Below are 22539 nucleotides of genomic sequence, written 5' to 3'. Positions count from 1 at the left end.
CTCTGAAACACACACACCACCTTTAATTTTATTTATGGCGCAAAATTTCTGCCACGAGGTGTGAGTGTGCCAGTGTGTGTTGGTGTTGCCGCAGCATCGCGTGTCGCATTTCCATAAAATGCAGCGAAAAAAAAACAAACACAAAAAAAAGGAAAGAAAAGTAGAGAAATAAAATCCCAGAGCCCGTCTTGACTTCCCTGATTGTTCTTCTTCTTTTTGTCAGCCTTAGCATATGTTCATACATGGCTGTTGGCTGATTTAGCTGCCGGCTAAGGATAATTCCTTCAAGTAGAGAATATTCTCCTGACATACTCTGGGTTGGTTTTGAGGGAAAAATGGAAGGAATTGAGGTAGGAAACTCACCTGGAAAGAGAAAGAAAGGGGAAAATAACTTGATTAGTTTTTTCAGAATATAAAGATTTTAGTATAGGAATAGTGTACTTTCTTGAATAAATATGTACAAAGAAATTCAAACCCTTAAAAACCCATTCCCTTCCTTACTCAATTGTTTAAATCAAACTGTATTTTATCCTTGTTTTGTTCCCCTAAAACTTCTAGTGAATTATGTATCTGATATTTATCCAAATAATAATACATATAAACCAAATTAAATTTCCTGTTTGTTTAGTCTCTGTCTCGCTTGATTGGATGCCCGGCCACAATTTTTGGCAGAAATCTCTTCCATCTGTTGCTAATTATGCAACAACAAGAAAACAACAAAATCAAATTCCGGAAAATACAAAAAGAATAAAAATAGGCAAAAGGAGAAAAATTCATACAATTTTGTAAGCGAGATGACAAATAAGGGGGACATTTTACGCTTAATTAAAGAGGTTCAATAAACCGAAAGCAACTTGGGACCAGACCAGAGAATTCCGTCCCCAAAAGGAAGTGGCTCAACCCTTTTTGCTTTCTCCTCCTTTCTCTTTGTCATGTCCTTCCTGTGTGCAAGTGTGTGTTAGTTATTGTTGCCTTTGCCTGCATAATTGCCAGCATAATTCATAAAACAAAAAAATATGCAAAAAGAGGAAAGGAAACGAGAGCAAGGGAGATAAAGAGGAAATCATTGACTTTATTTTGAAAGCATTTTAGGCTCGTCCGCAGAAAATACAAAGGCAGCAGTGTCCTTATTTTTTACCCCTGTTGTGCAGAGAGAGAAAAATATACATTTTAGTTTTATAAAATTGTTAATTAAATTGAAATTCTTTGAAATTCCTTTGGACATAGCAATAATTCTAATAATAAGTATTTTCTTAATAAAATAATACTTGAAGGCAGCTTATTTTAAATACAGATTTTTCCAGTGACATTCTGGTTATAGAATGGAAAAATCCCTGCCAGGAAGCAGGACACACAGCGCAGAAGAACCCATCATCATCGTCTTTGCCCAACATCAAGCTCATCAAATGCACTGCACAGGCCACTTGCTTTTTAATTAAAATCCAAAGTCATTTGCATGCGCTTTGAAAGAAATTGCCATCTATTCATTGAATGGGTGCTTTTCGCAGGGGTTCTGGTATGTGGGTGGTGCCAGGCAAGTGCATTGTAATGTAAGTAGTTGAGGCTGCAGCAGGGGAGGGGGCAGGGGGACCATTATAATCATTATCAATTGCCGAGCGCTGACAACGAGCTTAACAATGGAGCAGATAAATGGAGGCGACCGAAGAGACCAAGAGACGGCCACAAAACCGGCTGCGATGCATACAAAGTAGGGAAGTCCAAGGATCAGGGAGAGTGAGTAGTATAAGGATGCGGCGAAGTGGCAACTTCGTATAAATGTGTGTGTGTGTGTGTGTGGGCGGAAGGAAGGAAGCGGCGGCCAGAAGCGGAAACGGAAAGCCTTATTAAGCGGAAACATTTCGCCTTTTGGCTTCGTGCGTCGAGAGCCAAGGCAGCTTCATAATTTATGCCAATATTTTTACAAGTGGCATTCCGCAAATACACGGAAAGAAATTGTATGATAAATTATATAAGAAATATAGAAGCTACTTTAAAAGTATGCAATTTCCTAAAAGTAAAATAATACTTTTTAAAATTATTTCAAGTACCTTATAAGCTATTTTAATACAATTTTAGAACATAATTAAATATTACTGTCCAGTGCATATTTTTTCATTTCCCAAGTTGCCAAATCAAATGCGGAGCTGCTGATTTTATTGCCGAAGCCAAATCAGAAGGAGAAGAACGAAAAAATAGCCAAGAAGACAACGGGGACTCGGAGCATATCCTTGGGCTATCAGCTTCGTCCCTCTGGCATATAAATTAAAAAATTGCAATTGACGAGCGCGAAGAGGATGCCGAAGAAAGCGAAATCGAGGCGAAGGGCCAAAGCGCAAAGAGTGTAAGAAATGCTCTCAAAGGATTCGCGGCGGCTTTTGAAGTGTAAATCACGGTGCCAAAGTAATGACAATTCCCTGGCAGTTGCATTCGACTCCCTCGTAATTGGAGTACACAGTGGCCAAATGGAGGGAAAGGCTTTGGAAGGAGCAAGTCAATGTGCAAGCTGATATTTACCGCTGCGGCTGGGAAAGCTGTAAGAGGTATTTAAATGAAGAAAATTGGAGAGAGAAAGGGAGATGGAAAAGCCAATCAATTGGAAGCTATTTTCACTGAGGAAGAAATCTTAGAAAACTGAGAAAAAATTCTTAAATTTTGAACATTTGAACAACTGAAACTTGCTTATAATTTAATAAGTAAGTTCTACCTCAATACATTTACCACCGCTTAAAGCTGCTTGCTAATTTTGCTTTTCGAGAAAACAAATTTACTAGTTTTGAAGATTTATGGAAGGTAGTTTGTTTACCTAAAAGCCCTGCCTGCAAGCCTCTTGACCAACCCTTGGGCCCCCCCTTTAACGTGGCCACATAAATCAGAGAAGCATATTCCACTTAACCAACGGCCACAAGAACATTAAAGTCGGGGAAATGTTGCCTGGATCGGCAGAAAAGTGAAAACCAAAATGCGGCAAACTTTGCTCATCATTAACAAACAAAATATTGAACAGGAGGCGACCCTCCCGACCAGGACCAGAGAGAACCAGTCAAGTTTTTCCAGCAGCAGCAGAAGTTGCACTCAAGTGCCTATTTATCTTATTAAGACGAGGCCAAAAGCAGCTTGTTTTGGGCCCCGAATGTTGGCCATTGTTGTTGGCAAGGCAAGGACACGACACGCAGGCATCAGCTTTATTCTCTCTTTTCTGCCCCGGCATTCATTCAGTTTGCTTATTAGTTTATTTTGCTGCTTCAAGTAGTTTCTAAGTTCCTGCAGAGGGATCTTCTGCTGCTGCTGGTCCGTTTGTTTTGTTAATTTGATATAGGAACCCAGGGCTAGTACTAGTTCCCGGAGACGTGAACGTGGAGTGGAGCAAATAGTTCCGTTGACTTGTCCACTCCATCCGCCATGGATGCTCCATGGATGCTTCGTAGATGTGGACGTGAATGTGAATGTTAGTGAGCAAACAAAATGGGAAATTCTCTTGTTGACATGCCATCATCATCATCATCATCGTCATCATGGATGCTGAATGCTCCTCCTTGGGCTTCTGGATGCCATGAATACGTTTAAAGCGCTGTGAAAATTTTTCGGTTCGTTGTTTGATTTTGTCAACTGCCCTCTTTTCGCTGCCCCATCTCTCTCTCTCTCTCTCTTTCGATGTGTGCTCGTGAAAATGTATGCTAATTGGCTTTTGATATTGTCCCCTGTGTGGGCGTGGGGGCGTAATTTGTTCCAAAAAGTGAGGCAGAGGTCGTGTTGCGACATCATTCTGTGGTTGTCGATGCGTGGTTTCAAAATTGAGTACTAGTGCACACTTTTTAAAACAGTATAAAAGGTGCTTGCTTTTTCAAGTTATTAAATTAAAGACTTAAATCTTTTGGGAATAACTGAAAGATATTTCCCAATATTTTCTGCCTCTGAAAAACAGCTCTACCTATCCCAATTTATAGTTATATCCCCAACTTTGGCACTTTGTTGATTTGTAGATTTTATTTCCCATATTTCCAATAGAAAGAAACACAACACAAAGAGGAACAAGCGTGCTAAACTTTTTAATAAAACCAAAACAACTTCTCGCTTTCTTAATTTATTAAGCTCCAGAGATTCAAAGATGCCAATCCTCCCCATCCCGATGCTGAGACCCAAACACATCCCATCCATTTCGCCACTCGCACGCACCACACAGAGAGAGAGAGAGACAAAGGCTCATAAATATCAATTTCATTGGGTGGCGGCGCATACATTTCATGGTTATCCGGCTGATGAGCGGTGGGAAGCACTGGCAACGTATCGCCAGCGAATCATCCACACGCCATGACTAAAAGTTACTAAATTTTCCGGCCGTTTGCGTCATTAATTTCCAAAAAAGAAGTGAGAGAAAAAAGCAAGTGGGGAGTACGCAGAGCCAAAAGTGGAAATGCCAAAAAGAAAAAAGCCAAAGTCGGATATACACGCAGCTTGGTTGGTGTGGGAAATGAAAACGAAACGAAACGCAAGTAGAAATAATGGGACAGCAAAAGTTTCGCGACCGAACGCCGATGGCCGTGCTCCGATAAGGATAATGGATTTGGACTACCGACCAAACCAAAACTGAAGCCAGAAAGCGCGAACTCAACTCAATTCAACCGAGGGAAAGCGGGGGGAACGGGAGCGGGAAGGTTGCCTGGGCCAAAGGAAAAATTTATTCATTGACAATTGAGTTGCGGGCTGCTGAAAATTGAGTTTGGGTCATCAGCATCCCCCGTTATTTAGATGTCCTGATTCAGGATTCCCAACATCACCATCGTCATCGTCATCGTCAGTTCATCGCAAGTAATTTCAAGTGCTGCATATTTATTTGCACAAACGCTTTGCTTTATTATTATGTATTCCTCTATTCCTGTTATTAGAGAACGAGAACGCCACCGAGAACCGAGAACCGAGAAGTTCTTCAAAAGTTCACCCGCTGAAGTACTTTCTGCGGTCAGGCTTCGTATTTGAAATATTTTCTCGCTTTGAGAAGGAGTCGGTATAAAAAAATGTCAAGTATACTTTTTGGCTTACGAAAGTATGCAATAAATGGAGTGGGGTCGCGGGTGGAAAGTGGGGTTTTCACTTAAAAAAGGGGGTCGTCCTTTACATTTGAAAGGCTTTTCAGCAAAAGGAAGTGAAGCAACAAGCCGGCTAGTGATTTGGAAAAGGGATGCAACCGAAATCAACTGGAAATTTGATCAGTTGACGAGAGAAAATATAACTTAAAAGCTAGCAAAGATCTAAATTTTTACTTTAAAGGTTGAAAAATGCCTACTTTAAATAGCTCCCTTCAATAAGGGACAAAGACAAGCCACCATATTTCAGTCATTCGGTTCAAGTTCTTTATCCTGCCGCAATAAATTCTTTGGTTTAAGGACGAGAGCCCAACTTTAACAGTAACAATACTGATTTGCATAAACTTAACTAAACTGCAAATACATCCCACTCAATTTACATGACTCCCCTGCCGCTTTTCCGGTTTATTTCCCTTCAGTTTTCCCCATGCCGCAATACTTCACATGGCCCGTTTTATTTGGCTAAGGCCTCATTTTATTTTCTAATTTTTTTCCTGCAACGTTGGAGTCGAAAATTTGGTTCGTCTTGCCGCATGAAATGCTTCTTTTTTTTTTGGGTTGTGTTGTCGAGGGAAATCTAGTTCCTGGCAAATGCCACAAAAGATTGATTTTTTTTTTCTTCTTCCTTTGAATTTTATTTGTTGTTATTGCAGCTGTTGTGTCTCGTTTTTTGGCCGGCAGCCAGAAACGAATTTTGTTTTTTGAGTGCTGCGGCGACGACAAGTCCAGCAAGTCCAAAAATATCTCTTTAAGAGCGCTTTTTGTTTAATAAACAATATATAAAGTTGCCATGCTCGACTTATAAACAAGAATGCGAGCAGGAGAGAGAAGGGATGATGGCATGCCGCCCACTCACAGTTATTTATTTTGTGTGTGGCGCTTGAAACGTTTTCGCATTTATTCTTAATTATCAACAGAAAGTTGTCTGCGCTTTTTTTCCTCCTGTCTGTCCGTTTGTCCGCCTGTGCGTCCCCTCTATAAATCTAGTTGGCCACACTGTAGCTGTTGCAGCTTTCATTACCACTGCCACACTCCAATCTGCACACTCCTCCCACACACTCCACGCCACACATTCCGCATCCCACGTCGCCAGTCTTCCTCTTACTTCCGCTTCCACACTCGACATACTTTATCATGACACGCGGCGTATTTCAACATATCTTCGCACACTGACAGATGAGCCAACAGTCAGTGGAAGGCAGACAGGACAGTGGACACCGGACAAGGGACACTCGTCCTGTTGTCTGCTGCTTCTGAACATATGACAGTTTAATTTACTTTTATTTTTGCTCTGTGTGGAATGCAATCCACACACACAGCCAACTGTTTGGTTTTTGCGGCTTCTTCTCGTCTCGTCTCGTCGCGTCTCGGTTTAAAGTTTATGTTTATGTCATTTAATTTCAATTATTTGCACTGCTCCAGCTGAAGGGCAAGAGAGTGCTCCCACTTTTGGCCATTTTAATTATGCGCTCTGGTAATTTATGTTAAACTCTGAGTTATTAGAATTTATGGCAAGCTGCTGGCAAAAACTGTCGGCAAACGGCGCGTGAAATGCTAATGGTCGAAATAAATACGTACATATATACGTTCTTATATACATTTTCCAGCCACGAATGGTCGGCTTTAAGCCCGCCATCCACCTACTCCACCGCTTGGCATAGCCCTGTGCCAGTACCATATTGTATATGCCAAATAAAAACACGAAAAAGCAATCAACTCGGCTTGGCCAGGTTTTTTCAGTACTTTTTTTTAGGGGGAAATAGAAACTTCCGAGCGTTTTACAAATATTGAAAGCCGAACAAGACAAATGAAATGTAGAATTACTCAAATAGAGATGCTCGACATAGTTGATTAAATACTTGAAATGGGATCGCTATAACATTTTATAGTGTGACCTTTCTAGCTGTAGTTTGGTAAAAATTGCAAAGTGTTACCTTGCCATATGCATTTAGGTTAAATTTAGGTCTTGTTATTATTTTTACTTCTATAAAAAACATTGGTCACTTATTAACGTAAATGCTTAATACCTGTTAAAAGACTCCCAGTGTAGAGTATAGAAAAAATAAAGTATTCAACACTAGCATGCCGAACAATGACAGCGAAAAATCAACGCGCCAAAAACTGACAGACGACAAATGAGTAGAAAAAATCAGTCAAGCCAAGGTTCGGGGACATCCGCGTTCCCATCCACATCCACGGAGTCCAGACAATGACAGCAAGCGACTGACTAACTGACAAGCAGACAGTCAGACGTTCAGGAAAAACAAACCGAATCCTGAATTGCTATTTTGGCTGCTCTGGCCTTCCGATATTTTCTCGATAAGCAGCAGCAACAACAGAAGCAGCAGGAACCAAAACCGAACCACAAATTCTGACAGAGTTTTTAGTCAGCTCCTGTGGAAAATCCCATCCACTCGCACATAAATTCCTTTCTCAGCTTTCCATTCCTTTTCTTTTCTTTTATTTTTAGTTTTTTTTTTTCCTGCCTAGCTCTCAAGAGATTTGTTTTGTTTTCGTGCACTTGTTTACTGCGTCTTTGCTGCGAGAATAGAAAAAAAAAAACGCGAGGAAAGTAGCAGCAACAATGCACGAATCCCGCCTGTGGCTCCCACTTTTGGAACTGAACCCCATGCGCCACCAGCACACACATGGAAGCTTACTTACTTTGCAGCTCTGGGGGATTTCCTTATTTTCCTTTGCCGGGCAAAGAGAAAATGTAAATTTACATTAGACGCAAGTAAATTTAAATAATGCGCGTAAAATTTACTACTTTTCTGCGCATTTTTTCAACTTTTCCTCCTTGTGCTGTCCCCAGTTGTCTTCCGAAAGCAAAAAGCTTTAGATAACAGTTATGGTATCGTCCTTTTGTTGTTACTTATCCTGCTCGGGCGCCATTTTGTTGGCGCAGCTTAGAAAATATGTTGACAAGAATAAAGCTGCTGCAATGGTCTTGAGTTTCCGATTTCCTTGGGATAAGTGTGGAGAATGTGACAAGTTATGCGATTCAGTTGGGGTTTAGAGAAACAAAAGACAGGGGGATTTAAGAGAAATTTGACAATTTGCCGAAAGATATGCAGAACTGGATACATATCTGCTACCAAATAAATTCACAAAATATATGCAATTATGGTATAATGCTTTGTTGCCTGAATTTATATTTAATAAAAGTGGGGAAAAATACTTGGTTCTCACTTCAAAAATATGCATTATGAATTACCTTTGGCAAACAAAGCATTTTTACGCCATCCAGCTGGAACCCCACTCGATGGGGCGACAGAAAAAGCCAGCGAAAAAAGAAAAGCCACATCCCTTATTGAGCCTCAGCCGCTGATCACAAAATCCACATGCATTTTTCATGCTTTGTCAAATAAACAGCATCTACATATAGAGCACATGGCAGCCCCACACACTCCGGAGACATTTTTTCAACGGCTAGACGAGGGAAATTCGTGCCTGGGTTACCATTTTCAGTTTTTTTTTCTTCTGCTTGCCCCTCTATGGCACAAAGTTTCGCCCAAACGCTTTGCCTTTTCTTGCCAATTTTGGAAAAGACACAGGACACAGAAAGAAAAAAAAAGAATCAACAAGAGATGCTGCAACGCGGAGCCTGTGTCTAATAAAAGTCTAGTCGACATTATTTTCAACCCTCGGCGAATTATACACAAGTTTGATCCGTTCCGTTCCGTTCAGTTCGACCACCCCGGGTCCCGGGATAAGGACGCGCGAGTCCTTTGGCCCGGCCAATGCAATTTTCGTGCATGGGGCAAAAACGTGGCTTGAATAGCCAAGTGAGTCCCACATTATAAATAAATAAGCAGCCCAAGCACCGAAAACCAAGTACGACGGCGACGAGCACAAAAAAGCTAAGAAAAAAAGGAAAAGGAAGTGAGGAAAATGCAGGGGGTAAACTGCCAAAGAAACTACCCTGTCGATGGGGGAAAAATAGAAATGATATTAAGGCGAGAGAGCGAGTCAAACATTTTAACAAGTCAATAACATGTCAAGTGAAAACTTTTTTAATATTTTCAAATTGTTGTCCTCGTGCTGCTGCCTTAAATGTCAACTCACTTGGCTCGCTTCAAGCCGAAACCCGGTTGTGTGACAGAGCAATTAATCAAAAATTTACCATAATATTTTACGCTACTCAAAAGAATGAATCTGTTGTCTGACAGTTTTTGTTTGTCATGCATTTCAGATTTTTTATTTTCCTTCGGGTGAGGAGGAAGCTGATTCTTGTAGAGCTTTATTGGCTTACAAGTTGGTCTTCAAAGTGACAACTTTGCACAAGACATTGTGGAACGTGGAAATATGGATATTTCCTTTGAAATTTTATACAAAAATGAATTAGGTTTTAGCCCATATATTGTTTACAATTTGTCTGTGGATCCTAAGTGAATTAACTTCGATTTGTGGCCGACTTTCGAGTAACCCTTACAGCTTTTAACTTCCAATTACATTTGGCTTTGATATACGACTTTCAGGCCGACATCGTTGGCTCTCCCTTAACACTTTACTTGATTAGTTTCCGGCTGGAGTTTCATTGCCCACCTGCACACACGACACATACACAGAGACAGAGGGAAAAAGAGCCCGAAAGTCTGGCAATATTAATTTCAATAAATCAACAAGTGCATTTTTAAAATGAAGAAACTTTTGCCCACTTTTTCGGAGCCGAAAACTTCGTTTCGTTTCGTTACGTTACGTTACGTTAAATTTCTCTTCGTTTCGGCTTGAATACAAAATGACTGTGGAATATTATTGAAGCTGGCAAAATCAAGCAGAAAATATTTGCAAACTTTTCGCATTGAGCTGTGTTTACCTAATGTATTAAAATGTTCTCTTCACTCTTTTCCCTCCATTGATGAGTTATATGGCTGCTGTAAGACATTATACAAATGTGGTCGGGCTTTGATTTCATTTCAAAAAGAAATATATGTACAGAAAAGGCCAAAAGAGCAAAAGGCTGAGAGGGAAAAAAACGCGCAGCTAAATGTGCAGTTAGTCGGGGAAAAGTTCAACTGTCATTTTTTTTTCGGAAAAGTGCTGCAGAAGTTTTTGCTTATGAACTTTTTAACAGCATCTGTGGGTGGGTGGGTGTGTGTGAGCTCCCCTTCTTCATCAGCATCTCAACATCATCATCATCGTCATCGTCTTGAGGCGTTTTTCTACTTCATTTTTTACTGTTTTTTACCTTACTTTTTTTTGGGAGAGAGACGGTTTGCCAGCTCAGAAATTTATACTTATATAAGTTATACTGCTCGAAAAATCTGAGTAAAGTTTTAGCTGCAAGTAGTACATAAACGAAACCAATATGCGTGTGTCCCCGCCTCGGTCTGCAGTCAAAGTTTTCCCTCGGGCTGGGGTCCCGTCTTTCTATTTTTTTGCCTTAACCCTCGCTCTGTGGTCTCGAATTCCTGACAAATATCATTATTCTTGTCGTTTTGCTGCTTTAAGCGATTTTCGTGAAGTCGTTTAAACTTGACGTCTATGAAAAATGTTTGGGGACCCCCCCGAGTTCGAGCCAGCAGAAAAAAACTTCGGGGCGGAGTTGGCAAGAAAAATGCATTAAATAGTTTTTGACAATATTAAAAATGGGAGAAAAAAAAATGTCAAAAATCTGTTCACCACTTACGAAAGGGTCAGGACAAACATGTTGAGCAGTGGGAGTTCTCATTGAAACTTACCTGAAAAGAGAAAGAAATATGATTTTAGATATCATGTGGATTATAAATTTAATGTATTTCATTATAAAATTGTTATACTTTTAATCTAATAGAAATTCCTCTACAAAATCTCCATGGTTTTAGCATTCAATTTAAATTCAGTCTAAGGATATATATTATTTTATTTTTTAAGGATATTAAAGCCCTAGTGTTAAGTATTCCCTGTTAACTGCTTAAAGAAAATTATATAAAAAAGTAAATGCAAGAATTTCAGGGGAATCCCTGTTCAGCTTTCGCTAAATTTTCTCTACCTGGAACCGGCATCTTTATTAACCAGATTATTAAAGGTCAGCCAGCCAACCGAGGCCAGTTCATGGCATCCCAACTCGCACACCGAACTGTGTCGCACTAAATAATTGCTTATTTACGTGCATTTTGCGGAGGCGGATTAGGTGAGCTGAGGTTATGGCCAAGCCGTCGTCCCAGCCACGTCCACGTGCAAAAGTTTGCTCTTGCAACTTATTGACCTTTCGGTCATTTGGCCACACAACCACACACTGGTACTTGGGTCAACATTTGTGTGGACCGAAATCAAGTCGGAGAGCCTTGCCTAATTAGTTGGTTTTTGAGGTAACCAAGAAGAGGGCAAACACTCGACGAAGGTAAAGGTGTGTTTTTGGGTGCGGATCGCACTTAGCCCTAATAATACCATTATCAACTGGTCAAACTCTTAGGCTTCAGCATTTAAATTGCATAACTCAACTGGAATCGAAACTAGAATTCCAGTTGAACAAAGTTTGTGTGTGCGGTATTTGTTTAGCTAACAAACCGGGGCCAGCAAAGTCGGCTCACTCCTTTTTCACCCAGCCCAGATCTATATATAGGCACTATATATGTATATGTGTGTTTTTGCTGGTCGTCTGGCGTTTGCCAAAAATCAAATGCAATCAGCGAAAACAAATAATGGCATAACGTGCCGTATTCCCGTGCGGCAATGAGTGTAGAACGTGTTCGGCCCTGCTGGAATGCAAATACAATGCAGTCGGAGCGGAGCTAATAAATATTGAAAGTGGTTTAAAACAAATCGGCAAATAACGTGCAATATGCTTTCTTTTTATATGTTTATAAATAAAGGGAGAGGAGGCAAAAACGATCTGAAAAACTGGCCGAAACAACTGGCAGGAGTGGAAAAATAAACTGAATCGCTGCATTAAAAATGCATTGATGTAAAGGCAATAAAATCGATATAGTCCTATATATACATATGCATCGAAGTAATGCCCGAACTGTGTGAAAATTAAATTGCAGCATAGCAATCCCCAGGGGGGAATGTAAATACAAATTTAAAGAGAGGCTTTTATACATATATTTGTTCCCATATTTCAGTTTATTGGAGTTTTAAATGTCGCACACAGTCTGTCAATCAGTAAGACCAACAAGCTATTTAAAGCTCAATAGGAAGTGATGGGGAATTTATATGGAAAAAATTACGCATACGCCATGTGGTTCCAATATTATTAACGTATTGCTTAATTATATATTTTTAAATATTGTTAAGCCTTTAAATTTGTTAAATTTTAGATCGTTAAGTGGAAACATATATCCTTCTTTGACCTCATAATAATTCATCATAAATCGTGGGTTCTCAAGAACCATTCTTTATTCAGGAAAGTTATAAACTATCCCAGATCCCCATTTTCTGGTCAAAAAATATAAAGAACGCGAGTGTGTTGAATCCTTGCGGCTTTCTGTATTTTACAAACATGTCAAGGGATATATGAAAGCGCTGGACCCATCCCACGTTCGTATGCAGTTTCGAGTGAGCAAGCCTTCGTCGTGTGTGTTTGTTGTTTTTCATTTCAGTGTGTGCAGCAGCAACTGGGATTTACTTTTTGTGTGCCCCATGGCCTCCTGAAAGTCCTGCGAGTTGTCCTGCGACTCGTGGCCTCATGGAAATGGAGCGATGCGCGTAAATTTAAATTAGCAGCCACACCACACATGGCTTCTCCGGGCAAGAGAGTGTGCCTGCGAGTGTACATACATATATGTATATGAAATTACGCATACGCCACGTTGCACCACATTTTGACTACTTCATTACCATGTTTAATCAGATCATTGCGTGTGTCTGCCATTGCAGCCATCTCTTTCTGCTGCAGAGGCCAGTTCATCAGTCAACCGCACTTTGCCCCCCTCAGCACCGTTCACAGTTTTCCATCCACTGCAATCATTTAAATGCTGTGCATTAATATTTCACACACGCACACCCTGCAACACACTCACAGCAGAGGGACAGACAGACAGACACACGCATCTCCTAAAACTAGCATCGTTGTTTTAGTGTTTTAAATAACAATTTGGTTTAGCATAAATTTACGCATGTTTTTGCCTCTCTTTGGGGGCCAAAACTGGAGCTAGCGCGGAGCTGAAAAGTTGGTTTCCACATAATTTTTGGTAGCTTTTTGCCTTTGCTATTGTTGTTGTCGCTGCCATTATTCTAATTGTTATAGTTGCTCTCTCTATCGCCACGGGGAGGAGGATAGTGCTGGGGATAATGGCAACTGTTTGGGTTTGACTTTGGAATGCAAATGTCGAAATTGCTGACAGGCAGTTTGGCGCTGGTAAAATGCGCTACAAAAAGGGAATTTTTGGGAAAGCGATTTAGCAGTAATCGATTGGAATATGGCATGGCCGATATCGATAAATCACTGGGGAAAATAAATCTTACTTTTATATTTTCTGGGGACAAAACAAGGAAATAGTTACATAAATCACAAATATATATAATTTATCGATTACTCATACAAATCGATAATTTTATCGATCTTATCGATATTTCAAGGATCGTTTCTTATTATTTGTTAGAGGGAAACATTTATATTGAATTAGTTTTATAACAATCAAAATAATCGAAAGCGTAATCGATTAAATATCGGCTTTTTAATTCTTACAATAATCAAATTAATATGTTCTGATACTTTTTAACTGATTAATAATTATAGTAATTATAAATATATTCTACATTTCGCATAAAAATACATCAACATTTTCGCCAGTTAAGCTCGATTAAGTTTCCCCAGAGTTTTGGGGCCATTGTCATTATTGACATCGACTCATTTCAGCTGAATGACATTCTGACATATGCCAAGGGTCCTGCCCTCCCCAGCTCCCCTCCATTCATATCTCTATAGATCCTATATATATGTATATGTATCTGGTGCCTGGCTCTCCCGCCTGATTTATGCACATCAATAACACCGAGCGAAACAAGGGGCATAAATCAGTTCTCCGGCAAAGACACGCACAGACAATGGCAAAAACAAATATTTGACTAATTTCGAAGATAGCAAGTGGGCTAACAATAGACAAAGAGCAGACAATGGGTAGCCGGAATAGACCAGGAATATAACCTTAAAACAAACTTGGTCAAACAAAGTTATGGCCTCTGCGGCTGACACACGGGCAAAGTGACAGAAAGGGGGGAAAAGGAGGAGAGGAGTTGGTATTATATACACGAACATAATTAGGAACGAGTCGTTTTAATTGATGGTTAAAGCAAGCTCACAAGCGAAAACTTTGCACTTGGCTTGTTTATTAATGCATCCTTGGCTCTGCAGCCATGTCAGCCTGCTTATTTAGCTCATTTATTTTGAATGGCAGCTCTGGCTAGCTAGATGCACTTGTGGTCAGCCGACAGAGACAGAGAAGTGCAGAGAGGGAAAGAGCTGGAGAGATGGTGGCTAGCTGTCTGGCATTAATTTCCAGCTTAAATTGAGCTTCAAACACGCACGCACACTGCCGGCTTTGCATACTTTTAGGCACACACTCTCTCGCCCTCTCACTCTCTCTGTCTTTGCGGTGTGCTGGAAAATTTATTAGCTCGGAAAACTCCTGCCACCTCCCTCCATCACCTTCGCCTGCGGTTGCACCTGCATCTAAGCTGATTGCCAGTTATCTGTGCATCTTTGTAGCTGTGCGGATTAATTATAGCCTTGTTTAGTTTATAGAGTTGTCTAACGGCATTTGCATTTGCATTTTCCATTTGACGGCACCGACACCGATACCGATACCCCTTTTCCCAGCCCAAAAAAAGGGGCGAATAAATTCGGGGCTTAACAACAACTCACACTCACATAACCATACTTATTTGCACGCAACTAATTAGCTGTCAAAATAGCATAAAATCAAGCTGCGGAAATTGGGGGGAAAAATGGGGAGAAAAAACAGTTCAAACAGTGAGAGAAACGTTGGAAATTAGAAGTAAAGGTAGGATGAGATTTTATTTAATTTCAAGGTTTAGTCATAAAACTTTTATAAAGAAAAGTGGCTTTAATTTTAATTTTAAATTCAACAAACTTGAATTTGATTTTCCCAAAGAAAACCCCTCAGTATAATAACCTTCATTAATTTATCCAACCGCGTGACTGCAGTTCTTTATTCTGCCAAACTTTCCTCACACATTAGAGCTAGCAAAGTCAACATAAGGGACTCCTTTGAACCCTGAGATACAAATGTATCTCCTCAGCACACATTTGAACCTTTATATCCATTTGTCGGCGAGTGTTTGTGGGGAAAGTCAAAAAGTTTGTCCGGCGGTTAAGAAAGAGAAAGAGTGCTGGGAGTTTTTCCATCTCTCGGTCCCTGTCTGTCTGTGTGTGTGCATAATCGAGCGGATACAATCATTTTAATAGACACGCCGGTGTTATAATTTATATGCAACCGTATCCGTTGGCAGCCCTCGTCCCTACTCTCCTGGCCAACCGAAAAATGTGGCAGTTACTAGGCTGCGACCATGGCCAGAGCCAGAACCAGAACCGAAAGCTCGACCACATTTCTATGCCATTTGCATATCTCTCCCCCTGTGCTACCTACCCTTTGTCTACTGCCCGACTTTGTCTGGCCATTATTGTGTTAATTTCCAGTTTGATATGCAGAGGGGCAGCAGGACGTTAAGGATCCATATGTGTGTATGTGTAGGGGGCAGGGACAATATGGTAAATGGCAAAAAAGTTTCCACTGTGGCAGAAACAATGTGAAATATTTGTCGCTTGTTGGTGGCTCTTTGTGATGATTGTGCCCGATAATAACAATGACGATGAGGGGGGCGGCATTTTAGGAAAATTATGAAAACATGAGGAGGGGTCCGGCCTTTCTGTGCCTGATTTTCCCCACTCATTAGTATATTTTGTGAAAGGGTTTACAATTGAGTCTGTAAAATTTAATTAAGTCGTTCTAAAAAGGCCATCCCAAAGGTGCTAGTTAAAAAGGGTTTTAAATATAAATATTTATCTAAGAATGTGTAATTTTAAAAATGAAAATGAACAGTAAACGTGCCATAGGATAGACAAGAGTAAAGAGTTTAAAAATCAGGAAACTTGAATCCTTATTAAAAATATTTAAACAAAAACCAAACATTTTTTTAAACCTAATTAATTATCAACAGAAGCTCTCAATTTTAAACTCTGCCACAAATAGTTAAGCTACTTAAAATTTCCATTCAAATTTGACGAAACAAACACAATTATGAGTAAATAAATAAAAAATACAGACATTTTACAAACATATACATATATACGAAAAAGCGGCAATATAATTTAATTAACAATCGAGGGGAAAAAACAATGGGAAATGTGATAAAATATATACATATATTTATATATATGCACAAAATGAACTGCCAGAACAATAAAATCGAGATGAAGTCACAACGGCAGCAATTAAAGGGAGACCAAATATTAAATTACGAAAAAAAATTAAAGTGCGCAGAAGGGGAGGTTAATTTTGAGGCCAACATAATTATGCGGCGCTTCTCACTCGCTGGCGGACAATGGCCGCGCAATGAGAGATAAATATCAGCGATTAATTTGAAATTTATTGCATGCATTTAATAATTTATTAGTGCGTGAGCGCGAGTCCGGCTTTGTTCCTTGTTGCTATTGCAATTTATGTGCGGCAACAAGAACAACACACCTTCGGACGCACGCACACATTGCGCATACGCCGCATTGTTCGGTGGGCGAAACAAACGTTAATCGTGCTCATCCCTCCCTTTTCCCCCCACAGGGGCTCTGCAGGGAAATTGGAGGGGTGGTGGCATAAACAATTGCATTTAAATTGCATGCCTCGCTGTTTGACTCTTGGCACTGCACCGCATATACATAAATATATGTATGCAGCGTAGTTTTGGGCCCATAAATAAAAGGCAAACAACTCAATTTGCATTGCCGGAGGATCGGGGCATAATATGACCAGGAAGTGTGCTGTCCTGCCCCTCCATTATACCCACCTGTTTTTATTACAGTTCTATATTTTCCCCCGCAATTATCTCCCCTTAATCCCCAACAAGTGGCCACAATCTCCCGCCATCAATTACTAATCTTGGCTAATTATTCGCAGCCAGCTGTAAGAATTCATTGCTTATCCCCAAACTCGGGCAAAAAAAGAGCCCAGCTTTTCCCTCATCAACTCAACTCAGTTCGGACGTTTTCCATAGATTTAAACAAAAACTTTTTAATTAAAAACTTTTTTTTTGTGCTGCTTCCCCCCTTTTCCGTGCATTTTCCAGATTTCACTTTGCTTTTTTTTTTGTAACCAGTTCTCTGCAGTTTTATTTTATTTATTTTTTTATGCGTCTTTTGGCTGGCATTTGTCTGAAAGCCTTTGGGGCTTCAACAACCGCAGCAGAGAGAGAAAAAATAAGAGGAGAGTAATCAGGGAAACAAACTCGATTTGTTGTTGCCGCCGCTGCTGCTGCTGCAACAATTAAAATTGCGCCACTGAGCGCCACTTTCGGCATTGCGGCGGTCATTGGCAAATGGGGCGGGGTGCGAAAATGGGCGTGGCAGCTGAAACAACAGCATCACCACTTAATGTCACATTTCATTAGGCAGAAGAAAAAAACAAGCACAGCAAAGGAAAAGCGGAAAAAAACCCAAAGTTTAACCGCTGGGAATTCTGAGGAAATCCCTGAGAGGGCGAGAACTGTGGCTGGCTGCTGCTTCCAGCCATGAATGCTGGCAAGTGTTTGTGGCTAATAAAGAAAATGTGTTGCATACCTTGTGGCTAAATGAAAACGATTGCGAGCGGCGGAAAAGCTGGGTGGCTTGAGTTGGGAAAAGCGAAAGAAATTAAAGTGCAAAGGATTCTGCTGCTGCAAGTATTCTAGACTTTTCGAATGCAAGACGACGTCAAAGAAAGAAATTGCTAATCAGCAGAGTGGCAGCTGTTCCTTGGTAGTAATTCAGGTGTAGCTTTGCCTCACAAGATAATTTCAAGAAACCATAAATAATTATCAACATCATTATTTCATAATGTTCACAGCCACATTTCTATCTAAGCTCATTTCCCCCTGTTTCGCCAAATTTAATTACTCAACAATTATGCACAAATCCATCAGAATTAACCACAATTAAGTAAAAACTTTGTTGCCCACTTTATCGCATTTCTTTCTGGGCTCGGCGTGTCTTGTCCTCGCTCTCTCGCTTCATTTCAATTATTCAATTTTACACCTTGTGGCATTTCACGGAACAAGGCAAGAAGCGGCGGATGGAGGAAATTCTAGGGAATTTGGCAGCACAAGACTTTCATTCTGTGGCGCATTAATCGCCGTCGAAAAGGACCAACTTTTGTCGAGGCTTCTCTCTCTCTCTGTTCCGCGCCTTGGAACTGGAATTCAGCTGCGAAAAGGCGGAAACCCCCTCCAGAGACAGTTGGAATTTACAAGAAAACTCTAAATGAAAAATCGCAAAAATTCTTTAAGAAATACCATGACATGAGCAAGGAGAGACAGGACAACTATGTCCTATGTTTTGTGGTCCAGTAATGACGATTGGAATTCGTTTAAGCAGTTATTCTAACAATAGCTTTGTAAATAGTCTTTTTCAGATTTTAAAATCACAAGAAATTTCCTACGAAACTTTTCTTAAAATGCTCAAAAAACATTCCTGCACTATTTCTCAATTTAGATATTTCTTGTATCAGATGCTAAATTGCCCAAGAAGTTCATAAAAAGAAAGATTGCGCACAAAATGCACTTAGTTATAGCATGATTACAATCTTAATTCCGTTTGTCACACACAACAAATGCGTGTGTATATTTTTTAAAAATATATTTCAGCCTCCTAACCCGAACCCGAATCCGAATACGAACCTCACCTCGCTGGCTGCTCGCCAAAAGAATTTGACTCGAAATAACACAGTCGAGAACTATAATTTGACACGAATTTATATATCTGAGTGGTTTTTTGTGTATGTTTTTTTTTCTATTTTTTGTTATTTTCATAGACCATTTGCAGCACAACATTTGCAGCGAAATTGACAGATGCAAATGTAAGCGAATTTATAATTGAATCCGCCATTCGACTTCAATTCCAAATGAAATGAATAAAATGTTCAACCGAAATGCCGACCGAAAAATGTTAAATTCTCGTTTGGCCAGCGTAAAATTAACTCATTATAAAATTAATTAAACAATCCAGGGGGGTGGCTTTGTGCACTCAAATGGAGAAATGTGCCGATTGGGTTGCGGAATGAGACCGGCAGTCAGATAATCATGTGTTTGCAATCAGTTTTCAAATCGCCAGCGGCCAACGGGCAGCGGAAACTGGCAACAAACAAAGCGAAAGGCCTACAGGTCGAAGGGAATGGGAGAGTGAAAACAATAATAAAATCAATTTGTAATAAACCACATGGGACGCATGAAAAACGCAATAAAAACGCACAGTAGTTTGTTGTTGTTGCTGCTGCTGCTGCGGCCAAAGCAGCAACCGCAAAAGAGCTTTAAAGTGTTGCATACTTTTCCGGGGTAAACATGCGGGTGTTCCAGGACACACAGGAAGTCGACTGAAACGGTAGGTGGCAGCCAAAGGATATGGATATTGCGTATACGCTTTAAAACGCTGACAGCACAGCGACGGCAAAGCGGAGATTGTATTTAAATAATTTAAATATTCATATATACAGTTTTCAATTTAATTGAGAGCAGACATCAACTGTTGGTTAAGCGTGTTATACTTTATGCAATCCGTCAATAAATGTTGAATGGACTTAAAAAAAAACACACACACCGCTTAATGGAATGAGAAAAATATATAAGCTCCTGGACGGGGATGTACGTGCAAAAACTATGTAAGAATACATTATAAATAACAGCAAAGAACAAAAAGAAAACTTTGAATAATTAAATATTGAGCAGACGGTTTCTGACAATATTTTATTGATAAATCGGAATGAAATACTTTGAAATTATTTCTGTGATATTAAGTTCACAATTACTTGTTAGCATTGCTAATACATAAATTTATATTAAATTTCCCATTAAATTTCCATTAAAATTTTCCCCCTCGAACAAATCCTTTCTGTCATTCCCTTATTTTTCCTGGTATTTCCCGTGTAATTTGTTGCCTTTGCCAAAAGAACCTTCAACAACGACAACACGACATGCAAGCTACGAAAGCATGCAACAGCAACTGTCGCTCAATTGTTGCAACTGTATGTCACAATGGAAAAACATTTACTTGGACTAAAAAGGCACACTCTGCCACCCGCGACATTATTTTTCCGCTGCCTTGTCATTATTATATTTAAAACTCCACAAAAAAGCAAGCGTAAAGTCGTTGGTTGGCATAGACAGGCAGGTGTGCGAGTGTTCCCCAGGAACACTTAACCACACACACACTTTGTGCTCAAACGTGACAGCAAAATATACAAAATATATATATGTAAATATGTACATATGTAAGGGATATATGCTTATATATAAAAATGGCTTCAAGGCTGAGTGGGAGTGGAAGTGGGTGGCCCTGTCTTACCACCTGCCACACACGTGCGGCAAACAAAAAAAAAAACGAGTGGAGAGGCTGTGGAAATTCACCGGGAAAGAGTTTTTCACATCGCCATTTTTTTGTTGTTGTTGTTGTTTCTGACGCTGTCGTTTCAAGCCCACTTAAGTCACATACTTACATACGCCGTATATTTTTGTCTATAATTTTCATTTTGCCAGCAAATTTTGTAACTTAATTAGCATTCTCATATAAATAACTTTTTATTTTTGTCTCGCCTTTAGGCCACAAAAAGTAAGTGTCAACTTTTGTGTGGCTTTTTGCCTTTAATTAAGTGAAAATTAATACGAGGTTGTGATGCTGAAGAAAAGACAGAGAATAGGCGTTTACATAGAACACATTCAAGAAAATTAGCTAAGACTTAAAATAAATAATATTTAAGTAAAAACAGATTTTCCTCTTTAAAAAAGTTAGCTAAATCCTTTTCTATCTCGTCCTTTATTGCTGTTAATTTACTCAAGTCCATTAGTTGGCATTTATTTATAATTTTTCTTTGCCAGACAGTTATTTAAGATATCCCTGTAAAATCTTAGATGTCACTTTGCCCTTCTTCTGGCCAACTTAGGCGTTGTAAACATGACTTAACAAGGCACACACACTCACACTCACATGCATTGGCATTTTCCAACTTGTCATGCAGTTTCGTAAAAGGAAAATGTGGGCGACTGACACTTGTCAGTCTTGCCTCCTTTCTGGCCTGCTCTTTTCAGCCCGACTGCCGCCTGGCGTCGCATAAATGCCTTTTAAGTCGCTTTAATCTCCTTACATTTCAAGTTGTTTGCTGTTGCTGCATAATTAATTAGTGAAAAATAGCAGACAACACGGAGAATAAAAGTGAAAGACGACGGCAAAGTTGGACTGAAGCATTTGATGAGTGTCAAGAAAGGGAGGAGAAAGCGTTGAAAGTGGTGCAGTGGCAGACGCCTCTTTACATTTGGGGCAAAGGCATAAAAAGGACTCTCAAACACATGCATCAACCGCATTCTTCACTCTCTCAATCTTTGAGTTTTTCCGGGCTTTCCCTTATGGGGTTTTCCCGCATATTTCCTTGCCCTTTATGTCACTTTTACTGTACTTTTGTAGCTGATTATTTTAATAAAGCATCTTTTCGCAAGTGTTTGACGCGTCTACTTCTACATTTTAACCTCTGTATTTTCCTCACTCTTGGCTTATTTTTTTCACACTGTCAAGGTGCAACGACTTGGAGCCCACGCGGCGTATGAGTGATATATGATATGGGTCTTCCTTAGCAGCTTATTTCTTTACTTACAACTTATAAGGTTGGTTGAAAACGAGTTCAGCGAACTTTACATACCTGTAAAAAGTAGAGAAGAAGGGGATTTAGTAAAGCTTATTAAAGATTCGGTTTGAGGGGTTTAGGGAAGGGTTATATTTCTCAAAAAACTTTAAATTATATCTTTTAATAATTTCCAGAGATTACGCTTAACTTCTGTCCTCACTTTTATATCCAGAAAAAAATCAAAATAATTTTATGTAAAATGACAACTTCTGGTTGGCAAAAGCTTTCCCTGCTTCTAAGCTGGAACATTTAATGGCCAACCAGGGCGCCCTCAAACGACAACAAAGATTATGCACTTCATTGTCATCACTTCAGCGGCTTCTCCTTCAGTTCCCTACCTCGTCCTTCCTTCGTCCTCTTCCACTCACCATCCGGCTGTCATCAGCTTAAGCTGCATGCCTCAAGTGCACTTAATGTGCAACACACAGCGGCACACAAACTAGCACGAAACTGGGACACAGCCCGCAGTCTCAGTCGCGTACTTTAAAATGTAACAAGAAAATTGGTAATTGCTGCAGGTCACCCCCGGACTTTTCCGCTTTTCCGCCGCCATATTCCGCCCCCCCAGAAAACACCTACAAAGGCACCGCAGCCGCCGCAACAACTTTTTACAGGAGCCATTACCAGCAGAAGAAGAAGCGAGCGGAAGCGGCAGC

General features: G+C 40.0%; 2 protein-coding genes across 21 annotated transcripts in view; both read right to left on the bottom strand.

Moving 5' to 3' along the window:
• LOC108078030 (uncharacterized) overlaps positions 1 to 22539 on the bottom strand; it is a 291179-nt gene that overhangs the window by 101789 nt on the left and 166851 nt on the right. The gene's annotated exons all lie outside the window — the stretch shown is intronic.
• The window catches only part of mbl (muscleblind), a 169423-nt gene that overhangs the window by 64872 nt on the left and 82012 nt on the right, over positions 1 to 22539 (bottom strand). The window contains exon 3 of one of the 20 annotated variants that reach the window (XM_070284001.1): positions 10706 to 10765. The exons of the other annotated variants lie outside the window; for them this stretch is intronic. Coding sequence (XP_070140102.1) covers positions 10721 to 10765 — 45 coding nt within the window. The 3' untranslated portion in view covers positions 10706 to 10720. Of the gene's footprint in view, positions 1 to 10705; positions 10766 to 22539 lie in introns of those variants that run through there. 20 annotated transcript variants of the gene reach the window in all.

This window comes from Drosophila kikkawai, chromosome 2R (genome assembly GCF_030179895.1).
Source record: "Drosophila kikkawai strain 14028-0561.14 chromosome 2R, DkikHiC1v2, whole genome shotgun sequence".
Lineage (NCBI taxonomy): Eukaryota > Metazoa > Arthropoda > Insecta > Diptera > Drosophilidae > Drosophila > Drosophila kikkawai.
This window is presented reverse-complemented; position numbering and strand designations above follow the sequence as displayed.